The following is an 18189-nucleotide window of genomic DNA, read 5'->3' as shown; positions in this document are numbered from 1 at the left end:
CAGCTTCACGTTGAATCTTCAGAGGGAATAGCAAAGGCTCTGTAAAAGATCACAGTTCTCCCCAGAACTGCCAGGAGCAGCTAGTAATGCATGTAGTTACTTACTGTAGGGTGTCATCACGATGCCAGCGTCCAGCCTTGAGAAGATGTGCACTTGCACAGCCCTCTAAGTTTGTGCAGGCTCAAGATCACTGTGAGGACAATGTTAGCCCACAGAGGAAGGACTATGCCAGAGCGAAAGGACGCACATATTTCTCCTATGACCACAGGAAGGAGGGAGAATACAGGAGGTGGTAATACGCTCTTCTTTTATGACATTGTTCTCAGGCCGTGTAAGTCCTCAGATTTGAACCCAACATACCTCAGCTTAGCTCCCAATCTAGGCCCAACTTAGCCCATACTCACTGTTTACAAAAAACTGTGTATCTGATAGAAATACTTTTTAGGACCTACTTTTTGCAAGGAAACTGAGAATGTAAAGGAATACATGACGCATCCATGTCCTCAAGAAACTTCTGTGGTATAAATGCTTGAGATGTTGAAAAATGTTCAAGTTGACTACAGCAACCGAAGACAGTGGATCATTAGTTGCCAAACGCCTGGGAAATCCGGAAGCATTATGGGACCGTGAGGGCCCATCTGAGGATGGTGTGTCAGGGAGCATGAAGGCCCCTCGAGGAAGGACAGCCTTCCACATGAACACAGTGCCTCCTGCCCCGCAGACACGCAGTAAACACGCCAGGCCCGCGGCACTGCAGAGCAGGGCGTCACCGGATCTCATCATTCGTCCATCTTCCTCGAGTTGGCAGGGCTGGAACATGTTACTTATGTGAATTTAGATTTTTTCTGATGAGAGGCTTACACCAGATTTTATCCTGAACAGACTAAATGTATAATGATACCACTTATGGATCATTTATCTAGAGGTGGGTTATTGTCTATGTTGTTTCAAACAATACTCACAGAGAAGAAAGTTAACTCATGTTCTTTTTTCTTAGGTCTGAATTACATTATTATGGGCCAAGTGAGTGAAGATGGGCGAGGCAAAATCATGCCAAACAGCTTTATCATGATGTTCAAGACCAAGAATCAGAAGCTCCTGGATGCCTTGAAAAACAAGCAATGTTAACAGTGAACTGTGTCAATATAAGCTGCCTTCTGTCATTGCCTTTGAAAGATTTCTATTTTTCTCAGTAGAAAAAAAAAACAAAACCAAATCTTACAATATCAAATCTTGAGCATTCAGAAAGATTTACTCTTCACACGATGTAGGTACGAGAGCTCGGCTCTCGCTGATGGAAGTTCCAGGGCTGCGCGGAGAGGAGCAGACAGGTGATTGAGAGCCTGCAAGCTTGGTACGGCCACAGGAAACGGAATGTATTGAGCGTTGGCAGTTTGGAAGCAGTTTATTAATACATCTCTGTGAAAGGGTATTTTAGAGACAAGTTGTGTGAAGATGTAAAAAAGAGATTTTATAAGTGCAATATTTATAGTGATATTTGTTTTACCTTCCAGCGTTTGCTCTGGGGTATTACAGTCTTCTCTTGCATTTTTTTTTAAGTCCATGCTTTAATAAAATATTTTTAAATGATTAGATAACAGCCAGTTAACTTGCTTTTATAGAAGATGGGACACTGTAAAAGGAATATTCCTTGCTTTTTACATAGCGGTTTGGTATCAATTTGCACTTTGCTGAGAGAGCATTCCAAAGAACTTCAGGGACTAAGTGGATCCGTAATGTAAGTAGACTATAACTCTCTGTAGAACCAGAGAATGTCAGAGTTAGAATGGCGTCCCTCGGAATCTAGTTCAACTCCTTTATTTTGTAACAGAAATTGAAGCTCAGATATATTCAGTGACTTGTCGAGAAAACACATCTCCCAAGAGACAGAGCTGACAATTAAGCTCCGAAGTCCTGACTGCCACCCAGTCCCTCACTGCCACTAGAAGAGGCCCTCTCTGCCCCAGAGGTAAACCTTCTTATCTCGACTTGGCAGCGTTTGGTTTTTGTTTTCCTTTGCAGCCCAAATCCTAATTGGTCATTTTACAGGACTTGAAAAATTAGAAGTGAATCTGGATGCCTCTGTCCTGTTCATCCCCAGTTACCTGGATCAGGGTGCGTCAGGTAGGATGCTTTCTGCAATTGCCTTCGAAAAATCTGTTTTCGCTCAGGAGGGGAAGAGCAGTGAAAGAACGCCCCTCCTTTGCACACCGCTGTTGAACAGGCAGCTGTACCCGACACAGGGGGGGCCAGCCTGTAGGATGTTGCCAGGCAGGAGCTGTGCAAGAGGGACCCACTGTCGCCCTCTGAGAGTAGCAAGGGCATCAGGGATGAACAGATGCTTGGATCACAAGATCTCTCATGGTAGAACTAAAGTTTTAGAAATAAGAAAAATAATCTTTTGGGTAAAAGCAGTACTCCCGGCCCTAGAAGTGACTGGACATTCAAGAGGAAAAAAAAATTCAAGAGGAAGAATGCCTCTGTTTTGGCAGCTGAGTGAGCCTAAGCAAACAATGAGTGTGGGCCAGTGCTGGGGTCGGGAATCCTTCCTAACCTCTCCCACTGGGCTGCCCATCAGTCCCAGATAATTCACTGGCTGAGAAAGAGGATCAACCACAGAAGTTGGTGGGTGGCTTTACTGGCCAGCGCCACCTTTTAGAAAGGCTCTCAGAACCATCTGGACTTCACAGCTGTGCCCAGTCAGGATATAACTATGGAATCCAGATTGATTCTAACCTTCTCAAGGCAAGTGAGTCCCTTTCAAGAATACATGTTATGAGACTTTGGAGTGATTACCAAAGATTTTAGTATTTTGGGGCATCTGGCTGCTCAGTGACTCTTGATCTTGGGGAAATGAGTTTGAGCCCCTGTGTGGTGTGGAGATTACTTTAAAAAAAAAATCATTGTATTCTCCTCCTCTAATTGGTGCATTAGAGGCAGCATGCTTGCTGCCGTCAGCCTCCTGCATTACCAGCAGAAAGACTTCCATTGGTTTCTGGGTGGGTGCCAGAGTCACAATGGAGGTTAAAATTGGGAAAAGTAATCCAAACTATTTATACCATTGACATCGCTGACACAGGACTTTGAACTATTGAGGGAATTAGTGGTTGATAACATATGGCACCAGTTTGTCTTTTAATTCAATTATTCAAAACAGAGGTAAGCTGAATACTGATACTGCTTTTTTGTCCAATAACCATTTCTTAATTTCTTTCTTGTTTAATAAATCATTTTTATTTTGACTGAACTTGAGTTTCTTTAGTCATAAATTGAAGGAGTTAGACTAGATGACTTCTGGGAATTACTTCTCTTTTAGAAATTATTTCTTAAAAAAAATTTTTTTTTACAGTATAATTGCCTAAGTTTTGTTTTTGTTTTTAGTACTTGTACTTGGGGAATCAAACACATAATGAACAAATGGGTGACTATATTAATATATCATAAAACATTTTCAGGCTCTCTTATGTGTTTCCAGGGGTCCTGCTAGCTTAATATTTATCCTTTGAACTCAATTCCTATAACAAAAATATCTGAATCTTGCAAAGTTCTCAAATTTTAAATTCTAGTATATTACTTATTTACTCAAAGGTTAATCTTAGGAATGCCCGGGTGGCTCAGTGGTTGAGGGTTTGCCTTCGGCTCAGGGCGTGGTCCCAGAGTCCCAGGATCGAGCCCTGTGTCGGCTCCCTGCATGGAGCCCTCTGCCTATGTCTCTGCCTTTCTCTCTCTCTCTTTCTCTCTCTCTCTCTCTTTCTCTCTCTTTGTGTCTCTCATGAATAAATAGAATCTTTAAAAAAAAAAAAAAAGAAGAAGGTTAATCTTAAAGAAATTTACCTTCTTTTTATCTTTCTGTACAAAAGTGCTGTCAGGCTCCCATTATATCTTCTGGACTGCTTTAGTGAAATAAACTAATAACAAAAACCTTCTTTAAAGAAAAGCCTTAAACTAAGACAGCTACAGGGGCACCTGTATAGTGCAGTCAGTTGAGCATGGGACTCTTGGTTTCGGCTCAGGTCATTATCCCAGGGTCCTGAGATTAAGTCCCAAGTCAGGCTCCGCACTCAGCATGGGCTCTGCTTGGGATTCTCTCTCCCTCTTCCCTGTCTCTCCCCCCTTACTCTCTTGAGTTCTCTCTCAAATTAATTAATTAAATAAAACAGCTGCAGATTAGTAGTTCTAATGTGAGTTAAGTAATAATAAGCAGAAACTACTTTGGCTTGAATTCATGGACATATCTATGTAAGTGCAAACAAATCTGCGAAAAACAAAAAGTAAATTCAAGTAGAAAACACTTGAAGAAGGTGGGAGGGGGAGGAGCTTGTCCTAAGTGTTCTAAGGCCCTTATATTGAGAGAGGGAAGGATAAAAATATTAATTTAGAATACTGATAACTTACGCCTTTCCATTAAAATATCTAGGGTACCTATAAAAGAATATGGCCTGAAATTGTAAAAATAGAACAAAAGGTGAAAAATTAAAGTGAAATCAGGGAAATTATCACAAAATTTGATAAAAATCCACATGTATCAATAATTTCAATATATGTCACTACATACTTGAGTTAAAACTCAAAAATTATCAGACCGGATTAGAAAAACAAAATTTAACTATATGTGATTTAAAAGAGACATCTAAAACATAAGGACACAGAAAACCTGAGAGGGAAAGGATAGAAAAAGATAAACATACCAGGCAAATACTAACCAAAACAAAACTGATGTGGCCTTATTAATATTGGGAAAAAAAACAGACTTCCAGGCATTACTCAAGATGAGAATTAACAGATAATAATAATTCTAAAATTTGCATTCAGCTTCTAATGTCCTTCAAAATACATAACTAAATCTGGCATAGTATAAATGGAAATTAAGTTTATCATCATAGTGGGAGATTTAAACATATTTATCTCAGGAATTGGCAGATTTAAAAGAAAGACCAATAAAGATATTGAAGATTTGAACCACACAGTTGACTAGATTTACCTGATGGATAAGTATGGAACAAAACCAAAAGCACATTTTTAATCTCAATATGGAACAATCACAAAACTTCCCCACTTACTGTACCATCAAACAAATTTCAACAAATTTCAAAGCACTAGTATCCTATGGAAATCCTTCTCTAAAAACAATGAGTAGTTAGAAATTAAGAAGTAAATAACAGTAAAAAAAAAAAATGAGGTGTTTCAGCTGGATGGGGTGTCTGGGTGGCTCAGCTGGTTAAACGGCTGCCTGCAGCTCAGGTCATGATCTCAGGGTCCTGGGATCCAGCTCCGTGTTGGGCTCTCTGCTCAGTGGGGAGCCTACTTCTCCCTCTTCCTCCCCCCACCCCACCCCTCACATATACATGCTCTCTTTCTCTCAAATAAAATCCTTACCAAAAAAAAAAAAAAAAAAAAAACCAAAAACAAACAAACAAAAAACCCTGATGGTAGGAATTGAGAAATGTGCTTTTAAATAACTTATGATCAAAAGGAAATTATAGGGATGCCTGGGTGGCTCAGTGGTTAAAGCATCTTGTCTTTGGAGACTAAGCATGAAGTTAAAAAAAAAAACAAGAAAACAATTTGGGAATAAAAGTTACTCTTGTTGTTATAGAATCTTAAAAATAAAAGGACCTTAATAAAAGGACTTTATGAACCACTTTTCATAAATAGATTTGAAAACTTAGATGAAGTGGCCAAACTGCAACTCAGACTCGAGTAGAAACAGGATTCCTAAATAGTCCTACAACCATTAAAGAAATTCAAACAGTAATTACAACTCTTTCTTCAAATAAAAGGCCAGGTCCAGATAGTTTGACTTGGAAGATCTCCCAAATATCTAAGGGACAAACACTGCCAATCTAACACATAGTATTCCAGAGTATAAATAAAGAAGTCACATTCGGCTATTCTTTTTATGAGATTAAAGAAGTCACATTCGGCTATTCTTTTTATGAGATGAGTGTAATCTCAATACCAAAACTTTAGCAAACATAGGATCTAGTCTGAATTCATTCATGAACACAGGTGCAAAAACAAAATAATTATCAGACAAAACCCAACAAACAAACTAGGTCATGATCAAGTTGGATTTATCCCAGAAATGCATGATTGATTTAACATCAGAAAATCAATGTGCATACTTCATTGCATTAATAGATCTGCAATGTCAGGAGGTCTGAGGTGCAACTAAACATTCAGGCTCATGAGCACCCTAGGCTGCTCTCGCTACTATTATCCCCAGAAAATAGTAGCACAAGGACCAAAGCTTGACTGGATAGGGCCAGACTTTCTACTGTAGGGGTTGTAGCAGCAGGCAGCAGTGCACACAGCCATCCGTGAGCTGCTTTCTTTGGCCTTCCTAGATAATGTCTCAGATGCCAGGAGATTCCATTCGTGTCAGGTGGGTGCAGACATTCCAACCTAAAGTTCACATCTCCTTGGAAACCAGGATCTTTTGTATTAACTCCATAGGCATAGCTTCCAGATTCCTCATATATGACATCCCTCATTATAAGAGTTACACACTCAGGAAGAGCCAAAGCTGTGGCTCCCCATCAGGTATTTATAGTTCAATTATGAGTTCCTCACAATCCAAAGCAATTTACCAATCAGGGCTCATGTATACTACAAGCAAGTTTGCCTAGCGACATAGTAGACATACTGTGATATCAGATGATGAGGTAAACTAAACGGGAGTCAAACAAAGGTCAGCTCTTAACAGAATGGGGAAAGTTTCTGTGAAGCCCTATTTGCAATACATTAAAGAAGAAAAATCACTTGATCTTAATAATGCAGAAAAGCATTTGGTATAATTCAACATTTCCTGATGACAAAATAAGACTTCAGGAAACTAAAGATGGATGAGGGCTTCCTTAAGCTGACAAAAACAAAAACAAACCCCACAACCCTGCAGCAAATGGTGATATATTGAAAGCATTTAAATATCAGCAATAAAACAAAAATGCCTGAGGTCAACATTTCTATTAAAATTGCACCAGTGGGTCTAGTTAATGTAGTAAGGAAAGAAAAAGAAATAAATGATATTGGACAGGAAGAAATGACTTTTATAATGCAAAGATGATATGATCATTCAAATAGAAGAGCCAAAAAAAAAAAACCTGAGGTAAGGGGTGCCTGGGTGACTCGGGTTGAGCGTCTGTCTTTGGCTCAGATTGTGATCCCGGGGTCCTGGGGTTGAGCCCCACATCAGGCTCCCAGGGAGGAGCCTGCCTCTCCCTCTGCCTCTCTCTCTGTGTCTCTCATGAATAAATAAATAAAATCTTTAAAAAAAAAAATCTGCAGGTAAGTGGTTAGAGTTAACAGACTTTCACAAGTTGGCCCTATATATATATGCAATGTCAGGGAGTCTGAGGTGCAACTAAAACTCTCCCCCTTTTTCCATATATATATATATGGAATATATATATATATATATGGCATATATATATATGCCCTCACCTAAGGACAAAATATTACATTTTTAAAAATCTTTTATAATTAAGCATCTTGAATTAAATATGTGAGGGTCATTACTTACACACTAAGCCTCTTTTTAACATAGAGTCTAAGGATGTATAAGTATGGGAATACACGTGGATGTACAGAATTGGGTATTCAGACACAGTAGCTCTGGGACATACATAGAAATTTGTTCTGGATAATTTTATTTTATTTTATTTTATTTATTTATTTTAGTTTTTTTTTTTTTTTTCCTCATGAGAGACATAGAAAATGAGAGGCAGAGACACATGCAGAGGGAGAAGCGGGCTCCTCGCAGGGATCCCAATGAGGGACTTGATCCTGGACCCCGGGATCATGCCCTGAGCCAAAGACAGATGCTCAACCGCTGAGCCACCCAGGGGTCCTTGTTCTGGATAATTTTAAAGTTGTTATTTAAAATCCTAACTTTTAAGTCATGGGGATGAAAGGTGCAGCACGGGGAACATAATCAATGGTACTGTAATAGTGTTGCATGGTGACAGATGGTAGCTACCCTTGTGGTGAGCACAGCATAATGAATAGACTTGTTGAATCACTATGTTGTACACCAGAAACTAATGTAACGCTATGTCTGCTATTCTTCAATTAAAAACATTTTGAAAACTAGACTTCTACTTTGTTTTTGTAATTTGCTTCTTCCTCCAAAAAACAAAGTCAACAATTAGATCTTAAAAGGCTAAAATCTGATTATAACTTTGAAATGTTATCTTTTACTTGAAGGATATTACCATGGCATTCTGATATTAAGACTGAGTTACATTTAAACAGTGAGATAGAGCTTTCGAGTACAGAAGTATATTAAGAAAACTTACACACTTTCATACAGCTGGTTAATTTATCTTACAAACAAGAAATTAATGTTAGACTCCTAGACAAGGCAAAGACTTGGATTCTCCCTCACAGTGTCCTACGAGTGAGAGAACTTTAGTCTCCTTAATGAATTGGATCCTTTCTGAGATCCCTTAGAGAGGTCTTAAATTGTTTCTAGATCCTTGAATAACCAAGTTGATCAGGTTATAAAGTGGCATAGAAATATAGAAAAAATAATCAACCAGTGTCTCCATTCTAAACCCTTGGTCCCTCCATGGCCTGGCTTGTTATTTTTTTTGAGACTGACTCCTGATTTTCTATTTGTTTACTACCCTCACTCTCCCCCTTTTTCCTCTTATATCTTGTTCATCTCACTGGTCTGCTTCTGTCCTTGGTCATAAGTGAAGACTTTAATAAACAATTCATCTGGAAAAGCAAGAACTAGGCATCTTCAGTTCTGTTCTCTGACAAAGATGAACTGACAATGAGAAATTAATTTAAAAAAGTAAAGCTTTGACAATAGCCAAACTGTGGAAGGAGCCTCGGTGTCCATCGAAAGATGAATGGATAAAGAAGATGTGGTCTCTGTATACAATGGAATATTACTCAGCCATTAGAAACGACAAATACCCACCATTTGCTTCAACGTGGATGGAACTGGAGGGTATTATGCTGAGTGCAGTAAGTCAATCGGAGAAGGACAAACAGTGTATGTTCTCATTCATTTGGGGAATATAAATAATAGTGAAAGGGAATATAAGGGAAGGGAGAAGAAATGTGTGGGAAATAACAGGAAGGGAGACAGAACATAAAGACTCCTAACTCTGGGAAACGAACTAGGGGTGGTGGGAAGGGGAGGAGGGCGGGTGTTGGAGGGGAATGGGTGACGGGCACTGAGGGGGACACTTGATGGGATGAGCACTGGGTGTTATTCTGTATGTTGGTAAATTGAACACCAATAAAAATTAATTTATTAAAAAAAAAAAAAAGTAAAGCTTTGGAATATATCTTACCTGATACAACAAATTGAGTTCAGGCTCTCAAGTCAGTCATGATTCAGTCGTGAACAAATTACTTCAAATGTGACTTTCTCACCTATAAAATGAGAAGGTTGAAGTAGGTAATCTAAGTTTTCTTCCAATCTGATATGACAAAATAGGTTCTAGAGCACAAAAACTGTTAGATATGTGTCTGACTGGACATCAGTTCTAGGATATTTACACAAGTAAATAATGCTAAATTTTCATTCAACAAATTTGTGCCATTCACCACCAACACTGAGAGAACTGTTTTGGCCTAGTTTTCTAACTTCAAAAAAAAGAAAGACTCTGCATTAAAACAATCATTATAGAAAATGTAGTCATTGTTTGCTATTTCCACTGAAATATTAAATGGGGATGGATGAGTTTTAAAATTTTTTAAATTTAAAACATTAAAATAGCCTCACAAAATTTATTAAAATTTTAGATGAGTTACTGAGCCTAGTACTTTCCTCCTCAAAATTCTTTTCCAATAGCACCTGATAATTTTTATTGTCTTTGAATAAGAATAATCTGCCTAAAATTGAAAAATGGATTAACTAGCCTTTCTAATGAAAAGAGAGACCAAGACACAGACACAAATACACAGGAAACTCAAGACTGCAGAATGAAGAAAATAGAGTTTACCTATCATTTGGCTGAAACAGTTCTTTTTTTAAACATATGCTTACCTCCTACATAAACCTGCTGTTTTGCCTCTTCTATTACTGTAACCTAATTTACATCAGAAATCATGTCGCCTGAAGATGGTTATTTTTAAAGCATGTAGGTAGCACATTAAATTTTTCCTAATTTTGAATGGCCATATCAAAGTATTTCATAATGAGGACAAGGGGAGCAAGAAAACAATGTGATATTATCAAATGAAGAGGAACGCTATAACTGGTAATTCTTCTAAGTCTATCTTCAAGAAACACATGTTTATGAATAGGACAGTGATGCCAAAGAGCTAACAAATTAAATTACAAATGAGAAATTCAGGGCAGCCGTATCCCTGGTACCATTAATATTTTCTTAGTGTAATCTGAATAATTAGACCCAATTGGTTTACTCCTCAGGGCCTACCTATAACCTCAGCCTGCTTAGATTTTATAAATGTATTTTCTGAGGAAAACAAAAATTTCAGTGTCAATGCAATTCCAATAAAAATCCCAACTAACTCTTTCAGTTTATTTATAGGCAGGTTCCAAAACTTAGATGAAAAAGAAAGAAGCTAGAATAGCCAAAATTATTTTGAAAAAGTAGTACAAAAAAAAACAAAAAAAAAAGAAAAAAGAAAAAGTAGTACAGAATAATTTATCTTGGTATTTATAACCATACTTCACACCACTGTGTTGTTAATGATGGGCTACTAATTTGCATATTCAAGCACTGTTTTCTTTTGGAATGATGCTGAGCTGTAAGTCTACTGTTATTTTCTTATTTTAGTAAGTTGTAGCCTTATGTATTTTTGTCAGGTTAATGAAGCATAATTTCTATTCATTAAAATTTACCCTTTTTGAGTGTTTGACTAATTGTACCATCAATCTTCTCCTCCCACCAGATCTTAGTAACCAATGATTAGATTTCAGTTTCCATAGTTCTCTTTCCTAGAATGTTGTATAATCATACAGCATGTAGCCTTTCGTGATGAGCTTCCTCATTTAGTGTGATACTTTTAAGATTCGTCTGTTATAGCATAGATCTGTAGTTTGTTCTTGGGCCAACTTGGGTAGGCTGTTTTGTTTCCCAGGATTTCCTTCCTTATATAGGATGAGCCACAAGACACAGTTCAGTGTGAAATTTGGAGGGCAGACATGAAGCAGCAGCCATCTTAATTTCTATGCAGGCACTTTTGTAGCTCATATGGGGTATAACTTATCTGCTGGCTCAACTTTTGGGATGGGGCAGCAGTGTGGTCTATGTTGTCCTACCTTTCCTAGGATCTTCCTTCAAAGCTTCTTCAACTCCGAGGTCAAGTGTGTGTTTAGCAACCTGACAAAAGGTAACTTTTCACACACGATACATCTAATTATCCAAGTTTGAGCCCATGAAGAGTCACATAGGTGTCCATCATCCTCCTGGGTTCCAGCTTTGTTCTTCTTGTTTCTTCCACTTTACATCTACTGTTCCTTCCTAATTGTCTACCCTGTGAGCTCTACATTAGGTGCAGAAACAGCAGCCTCACAGAGATAGATGCTTTACCAACCCCAATTGTGGAATAGCAAATCCCTGTAAACAAATCACTATGCAAACACACACACATGCCTACAAATATCCTGGCAGTTCTGCTTCTCTGCCTGAACTCTGATGCAATTCTGGATTACTGACTAAATAAATATCCACTGTATGGATGTACATTTGTTTATCCATTCACCACTTGATGGACATTTGGTTGTTCTCAGTGATCTGGTTTGGGATCATGGAGAAAGTTGCTATAAATGTTCACATACAGGTCTTTGTGTGAACATATTATTTCAAAATATGGCATTTATAAATGTAAGAAATAGCTAAAAGATTTCAATATGATTGCCACTGGAGGTGGAAAGGAGCACAAAGGGGTCTGATGTTGATATGTTTTACATTTGAGACCTTTCTCCCCATGATTTAAAAAAAAAACAAAACACCGAATTATACATTTTAAAATAGTGAATTTTATGCTAGGTGAATGATATTTCAACAAAAAAGTATAAAAGTATATGATAATCCAATAAACAGACTATGCCAATTTATAATCTAATATCAAGTTTTATTTACCTTTTTTCTTACAATATGCTGTCATTCAAAATATACCTCATAAGTAACTCATGCATACAGTAGGCACTCTATAAATATTTTGATTTAATAATTAGGTATTTTTTAGAATGACTAAAAATCCTGATGTAAAATCCCAATTGGGAAGTGCATAATCCCATTGTAGACAAAATATATAACTTTACAATAAACATTTTTATAAGAATTTGCCCCAAAGAGGGAACACTTACAATTTGGAAATTAAAAAATAAAAAGTAAAAAGCAAGATGAAGCACAATACCAATATATTTAGCCAATGATCCCTGGATCAGTGGTGCTTACAGACCAAGGGTTACCTGCACCCTGTGGCCTTAAGACCATCTGAAATTCAGTTAAGAAGATAATTATATATCTAACCACCTTTTAACAGGAAATGCTGCAAGAAAATATAAGCAATAGTCTGTGTAACTTTTTAAACTACGTCCCTTACATGAACACAGGAAAAAAATTTAAATACATATTTTATTCTCCAATTTAAAAAAAATCAAGGCTTTTCATCTTAAGCAGCAAGAATGATCCACAAATAAGCAAGAGGTCACTTTTATAGAAGCTATGTTAAATTCTGTGGAAAATACTTTGGGAGATTAGTTCAAGAACCTTAGTCCAAATATAAAATAAATCTTTGCATTAAAGGGTCTTTCAGGGTTTACAAAAACAAAGCAGGCTGTGACCACTTATGATAAAGTGTCTTCAAAATCCTTATTTTGGATTAGCTTTATAAGTATGAACAGTCACTCCAACCTGAAAAAAATTATAGCACTACCATGATAATGAAAAATGAAAAGCCACCAAATGCCTAATCTTAGTGAAGTACCTGTGCAAACCTATAAACATACTCAAATACTCGATTGCTATAAAATGAAAAGTCTAACTATATTTTTCAAAAACTATATAATTCTATAAAAATTTAAATATGTGGACTATATCAATACATGGAAATGTATATATAAAATACTATTAAGTGAAAAAAACAAAATAAAAAATATAAAGTGATTACAACCATGAAAAAGTAAATATATTACAATAACAAAAACTGAAGTGAATTGAAATTTATAGAGACATAAACAGATTCAAATATCCATTGGGGTTTTTCTTTGTTACTTAAGAGTATAACAAAATAAAAAAAAAAAATTACCTATTTTAGATAAAACTATACTCCTGAACAATAAATACTGAACTACATGTGAACTCCTAAAACAGAGATTTTAAAAACCATGACTTACTACATTTCAGATGTGTCCTATGAATGGAGATCAGCCTACATCTGCTGATCTTCATTTTACAAAACCTTCTGGCAATGTATACAATTATAACTGCCCTTCTTAAACATAAAAAGAAAAAACTTTAAAGCACTGTTCAAGTTAGAAAACCAAGCAACATGCTAACAAAATCTATCTACTTAATCTGTTTTGGCAAAAAGCTACTAACGGAGGATTTTAAAAAACTAATTCTATATACATATTTTACACAATATATTTATGCTATAAATATTTTAAAGAATGGCTTTTACATAATTCTTCATTTTAATTTCAATAGATACCTTATTGATTTAATCACAAATTATGCAAATGCAGTCTTTCAGGTTTAGTACTGAAAATTATTCTCTCCATGGTTTAGAAAATGGTTAATTTCTTGGATAAAACATAGCATATTTAGAAGTCCGAAAGCCAAGTAAATCCCTTATTTCATTTCGGAATTTTGACAGATCTTGACGTAGTTCATTTAGGTTTTCCACAGTTGCCTGATCTGTACTCTGCATCTTCTGCCTCATGGACGTCAGATAACGATGCACTAAGCAGCACATCACTTTTTGGTAGTTCTCATCCCTCTTTTGCTTCAGATTTCTCCATTCCTTGAAAACAAACAATTACATGGTACTAACAATGTGTATAAACCACATTTAAATGAGGTGGATTTTTAAAGACATTCACAGATACAAAAAGTTGCAATTTTAATTTCTTACCTTTAAACTGTTTTGCCGTTTAACTTTGCCTTTTGATGTATGAGAGCAAATCCACTTACTGAGGCTACTAATCATGTAGCATATAGTCTTTGGTGAAGGAATGATGTTGAAAGGTGGGGGTAATGTGCATTTGTCATCAAAGTAGCTAAGCCATAACTTTGCTCGAGCAAACTTCCATTCTTTGTCTTCATGATTCTGTTGAGACATTCATGAAAAAGCAAAATAGAATATGATCACACACACACAAACACGTGCGCGGAGGGGAGGGCGGAAGGAGCAGGAGCAAGGGAGAGAGGTAGAGGGGGACAGAGGGAAAGAGAGAGAATTTTAAACTCTCCAAAAGTTTGCACACCTTGTAGGTAAAAATTTGGTTCAAGATTTGCAGTTAATACATTACTTACATTTTAAAAATCTATATTTAAATATTATACTAATTCTTATAATCTTTGGTTGCCTTATCTACTGCATACATTTGGTATGATCTGAAAGAATATAAAGTCTTTGAAAGAATGAACACTTACTGCTATCAACTGGAAGCTTTTGTGAAGCATTGCCACCAGCAGCTTGGTGAGCACAATCACTACCACGACATTGTACGTCCCAACAATAACCGCTCCAACAAAGGACTGCAATTCTTCTCCATAACTAAATCTCGTGACAAAGATTGCCACATGTGCTAAGGAGAAAATATACCAGAACAAAGCAAAACAAGTGCCAATGAACCTGTAAAGACAATTACATTTCTGTTTAAAAGAAAATTAAAGAAATTAACTAGCAAAAATGAAGAATTCATTTATAGTAGCATTCCGTAAATAAAATATTGATAATCTAAGAATACTTTATAAAATGAATGAGGTTGAACCCAACAGTACAGACATGCCTTCCCTTAAACAAAGAGGCAGACTCAACAGGAGGATAAATTATTTTTGTTTAACCTCTTATTGCTCTCCTCTCTATTCTAAACAAAACAGCCTCTAAGATACTGCTAATGCCTAGATAGATGTCACCATCACTCCTCTGCGAAGAAACTTCAAATGGCTCTCAACCTCAGTAGCCCAAAGTCCTTACAAGTATCAGTAAGGTTCTAGATCTCCTACACCTTTCCCTCTGATTCACTACATCCCGTTCACACTGACCTCCTGGCTTTTCCCTGAACTTGCCAACCACACTCCCATCTCAGGGCATTTGCCTTTGCAATTCCCTTTATCTGCTAATATTCTTCCTCCAGCCATATTCTTCAGGTCTTGATCCTCCATCAGCGTGACTTCTTTACTTAAATGTCATCTCCGGTGAGGCCCTCCCGTCTCCTTATCTAAAACTGTACCCTCTCACACATATAACCTCCCTGGCCCAAGCTTTGTCTCCTTAGCCTCTTTTATTGCATAATATATATTTTATTTCTCTTTTTATTGCCTCTATCATCTCACTAAAATATAATAGAAACTCCATGAGGTAGTTTTATTCATTGGTGCTTCATTCACTCAGCACTTTGAACAGTGTGTTACACAGAGGGTGTTAAATGAATACTTACTGCTCATTTAATTTTATTCCTTAAATAAGATGACATATGAGTACCTAAAGAAGAGTTGGTACATAGCAGAAATATAACAAATGGGTAATTCCACACCCTCTTCTCCATTATGTTATTTTACAATGAGCGGAGGTATTTTCTCTGCCCCACAACTGATTGTTCAATTTCTTATGATATGACCAATTAGAAGAAAAAATTGTTGATGAAACTCTAATGATTCTCAATTCTAGTGACCTCCTACTAAGTGTGGAAAATGCAAGAGACTGCTTTGGCTGTAACAGTGATGGACAGTTGTTACTGACATTTACTATGTAAAGGGCAGAAATACACCAAATGTCCTGCAATATAAAGGACTGGAGGAAAACTGTCCTGCCCAAAATACAATGTGCAAAATGCCAAGAGTTCCTCTGTTAAAACAGACTGTAGTGGGGGAAACAATGTAATATTTTGGGCCTATCATTTACTTGAGATTCTATTTCTATAAAGATTAACTATCAAATGATTCATGAAAAATAAGTATTTCTTATTAAAAAAAATGTCTTAGAGAAAATTTGAGGTTCTATTTCTCTAGGTACTAATTCATATACAACACAATAGAGAGAAATATACTTATTAAAAATTTTAGAAGACACTCACGAATGGAAAGTATCATTGCTTTGCTGTTCACAGAAGATGCCTACACAGTCCTTCTGTTCTTTTGGGGTATAGCCTTTATCATACAGTTGTGTAAGTCCAATTGTGAAAGAAAACAAAACAAGAAGGAACATCCCAAGAAATTTTCCAAAATCTTGTAACATCTGTCCCATTGAAATCTGTGGAATATATTATATAGGTGTTCGTTAAAATTATCAGGAAAACAAAATATTAAGTATTAAATGACCAGGCAATAAAAGTAAAACAAACATATGCCACAGTCTACTCTTTTTATTCCATCTGGGTAAGATAGTTCTGTACTTTTGAAACATCCATAATCTCCTTGCCTAACAAAACGCCACTCTAATCATGCCAGCACTGTGAGTATTGGATGGCACATTTCTTGAATCTGGACCAGGTGTGCAGAGGACATTGCTGTGATGAAGTTAAGAGATAGACATGGAGATTTAAGAAAAGCCTAATTTGCAAGGAATAAAAGGAAACTCTTTGCTCAAGCCTAAAGGGAAAGAAATGCTTATATTTATAGCTTCTTAAAATTTTCAAATATAAAATCACGACATAAAGTATTTCATCTGATTTTTGTGACCAGTTCTAAACCAATTCCCAAAAGACAGCATTTCCTCCTTTAGAACTGCCTTAATCTCTTTTGCCAAGGTGGTCAATTTTCTTTCATTTTAGGTCAATTATAAGAAAATGTTATGTGTTCAAGCCAGATGAGTGGGTCTAGTACCTGGGTCCCTACTGTAATGTGAACCTGTGAAGTGCATCCGGGAGCTTGTTTCAAGCCTAATTTCATTGTCCTCCAACACTCCCTAAAAATGTGGAAAATAGGTTACTTTTCATAAATTCTTGATATTTAAATTATTAGCATACAAATTTGAAGAATAATTTGACATTACCTTTTTGACCAGTAATTCTATGCCTTGGAATTTAGCCAATAGATAGGAAATACACAAAGATGTATGTATATACAAGGACTTTCACTACAGCACTGTTAGAGGTACCAAAAAAAATTAGAACATCCTAAATACTGTTGGAAAGAATGAAGTATATCTATATGTGCTGGCACAGAAAACTGCCTATAAAATATTAAATCAAAAACGCAGGGTAGAGAACAGTATTATAAGCTCCCATTTCTATTTTTTAAAGGATAAATTAGATATATATTTTCATACAGACAGGTTTTAATGTGCAGAGGAAAGTTCTGGAAGCTTACACAAGAAACTGTTAATAGTGAGTATCTATGGAAGATAGGACTAGGGGTTGGAAGGCAGACTTTTTTCCTTGCAATTTTCTTTACCAAATGCATTTATTACTGTTACAATATAAAAAATAGTGTTTAAAAAATAGTGTTTAAAAATAATCTTTTCTCAAGATTTACAAGTCAATTTTATAAAGTTAATTAAATTCAGCTTCAAATAAAATTTCTCACTGCTTCAAACCTGACAAAATAATACACACCACTTACCAATGACACAAAATGGTAGTGACAAGCAAGTAGGCAAACTCCTCTAACCCACTAAAGTGAGCCAGCTAATTAAGTAGAAGAGGTGTGCTAAAATTTTTGAGGCAAACCACAAGCTGGTGACCTTGACTCTGCAACCCTGGAGAGGTCCAATATGCCTGAGTTGCACATTTGACTAGGCCATGTGGTAGGTTAGAAGCCTTGTGCTTCCCTCACTTCCCCTTGCAAAATTCTGAGAGAAGAAATAGAGAACTTTTAGATTCAGTAAGCTTGAAATGTGTGAAAAAGAGAAGAAACATTTCCTTCTTAATGATAGCTTTGTACTGAATCACCTTGGAAAAGAAATAATTTATTCGATCTGTGAGGCTTAGATAAACCCATGCCATAAGACCAGAGAACTTAAGTTGGACAGTAAGAATAGAGTACCTGCTTTAGATAACTAAAAAAGACTGCCTTTGAAGAAAATTCA

The 18189-nt window shown here is 36.5% G+C and overlaps 2 protein-coding genes across 9 annotated transcripts in view; one reads left to right on the top strand and one right to left on the bottom strand.

Annotated features, from left to right (window-relative positions):
* The window catches only part of PCOLCE2 (procollagen C-endopeptidase enhancer 2), a 64828-nt gene extending 61581 nt beyond the window's left edge, over positions 1 to 3247 (top strand). Inside the window, exon 9 of the mRNA XM_041734077.1 lies at positions 998 to 3247. Coding sequence (XP_041590011.1) covers positions 998 to 1128 — 131 coding nt within the window. The 3' untranslated portion in view covers positions 1129 to 3247. The remainder of the gene's footprint in view (positions 1 to 997) is intronic.
* TRPC1 (transient receptor potential cation channel subfamily C member 1) overlaps positions 1 to 18189 on the bottom strand; it is an 80542-nt gene that overhangs the window by 1016 nt on the left and 61337 nt on the right. For 7 of the 8 annotated variants that reach the window (XM_041734070.1, XM_041734074.1, XM_041734072.1 and 4 more), the window contains 4 exons: positions 16238 to 16413; positions 14592 to 14793; positions 14071 to 14265; positions 12047 to 13959 (listed from right to left, as the gene is read on the bottom strand). In XM_041734070.1, coding sequence (XP_041590004.1) covers positions 13732 to 13959; positions 14071 to 14265; positions 14592 to 14793; positions 16238 to 16413 — 801 coding nt within the window. In that variant the 3' untranslated portion in view covers positions 12047 to 13731. Of the gene's footprint in view, positions 1 to 9308; positions 9391 to 12046; positions 13960 to 14070; positions 14266 to 14591; positions 14794 to 16237; positions 16414 to 18189 lie in introns of those variants that run through there. The other variant, XR_005984582.1, reaches the window with a different exon arrangement.

The sequence above is a fragment of the Vulpes lagopus genome, chromosome 19 (genome assembly GCF_018345385.1).
Source record: "Vulpes lagopus strain Blue_001 chromosome 19, ASM1834538v1, whole genome shotgun sequence".
Taxonomy (NCBI): domain Eukaryota; kingdom Metazoa; phylum Chordata; class Mammalia; order Carnivora; family Canidae; genus Vulpes; species Vulpes lagopus.
The sequence above is the reverse complement of the archived record's forward strand: the minus strand, read 5'-3'. Positions and strand labels throughout refer to the sequence as shown.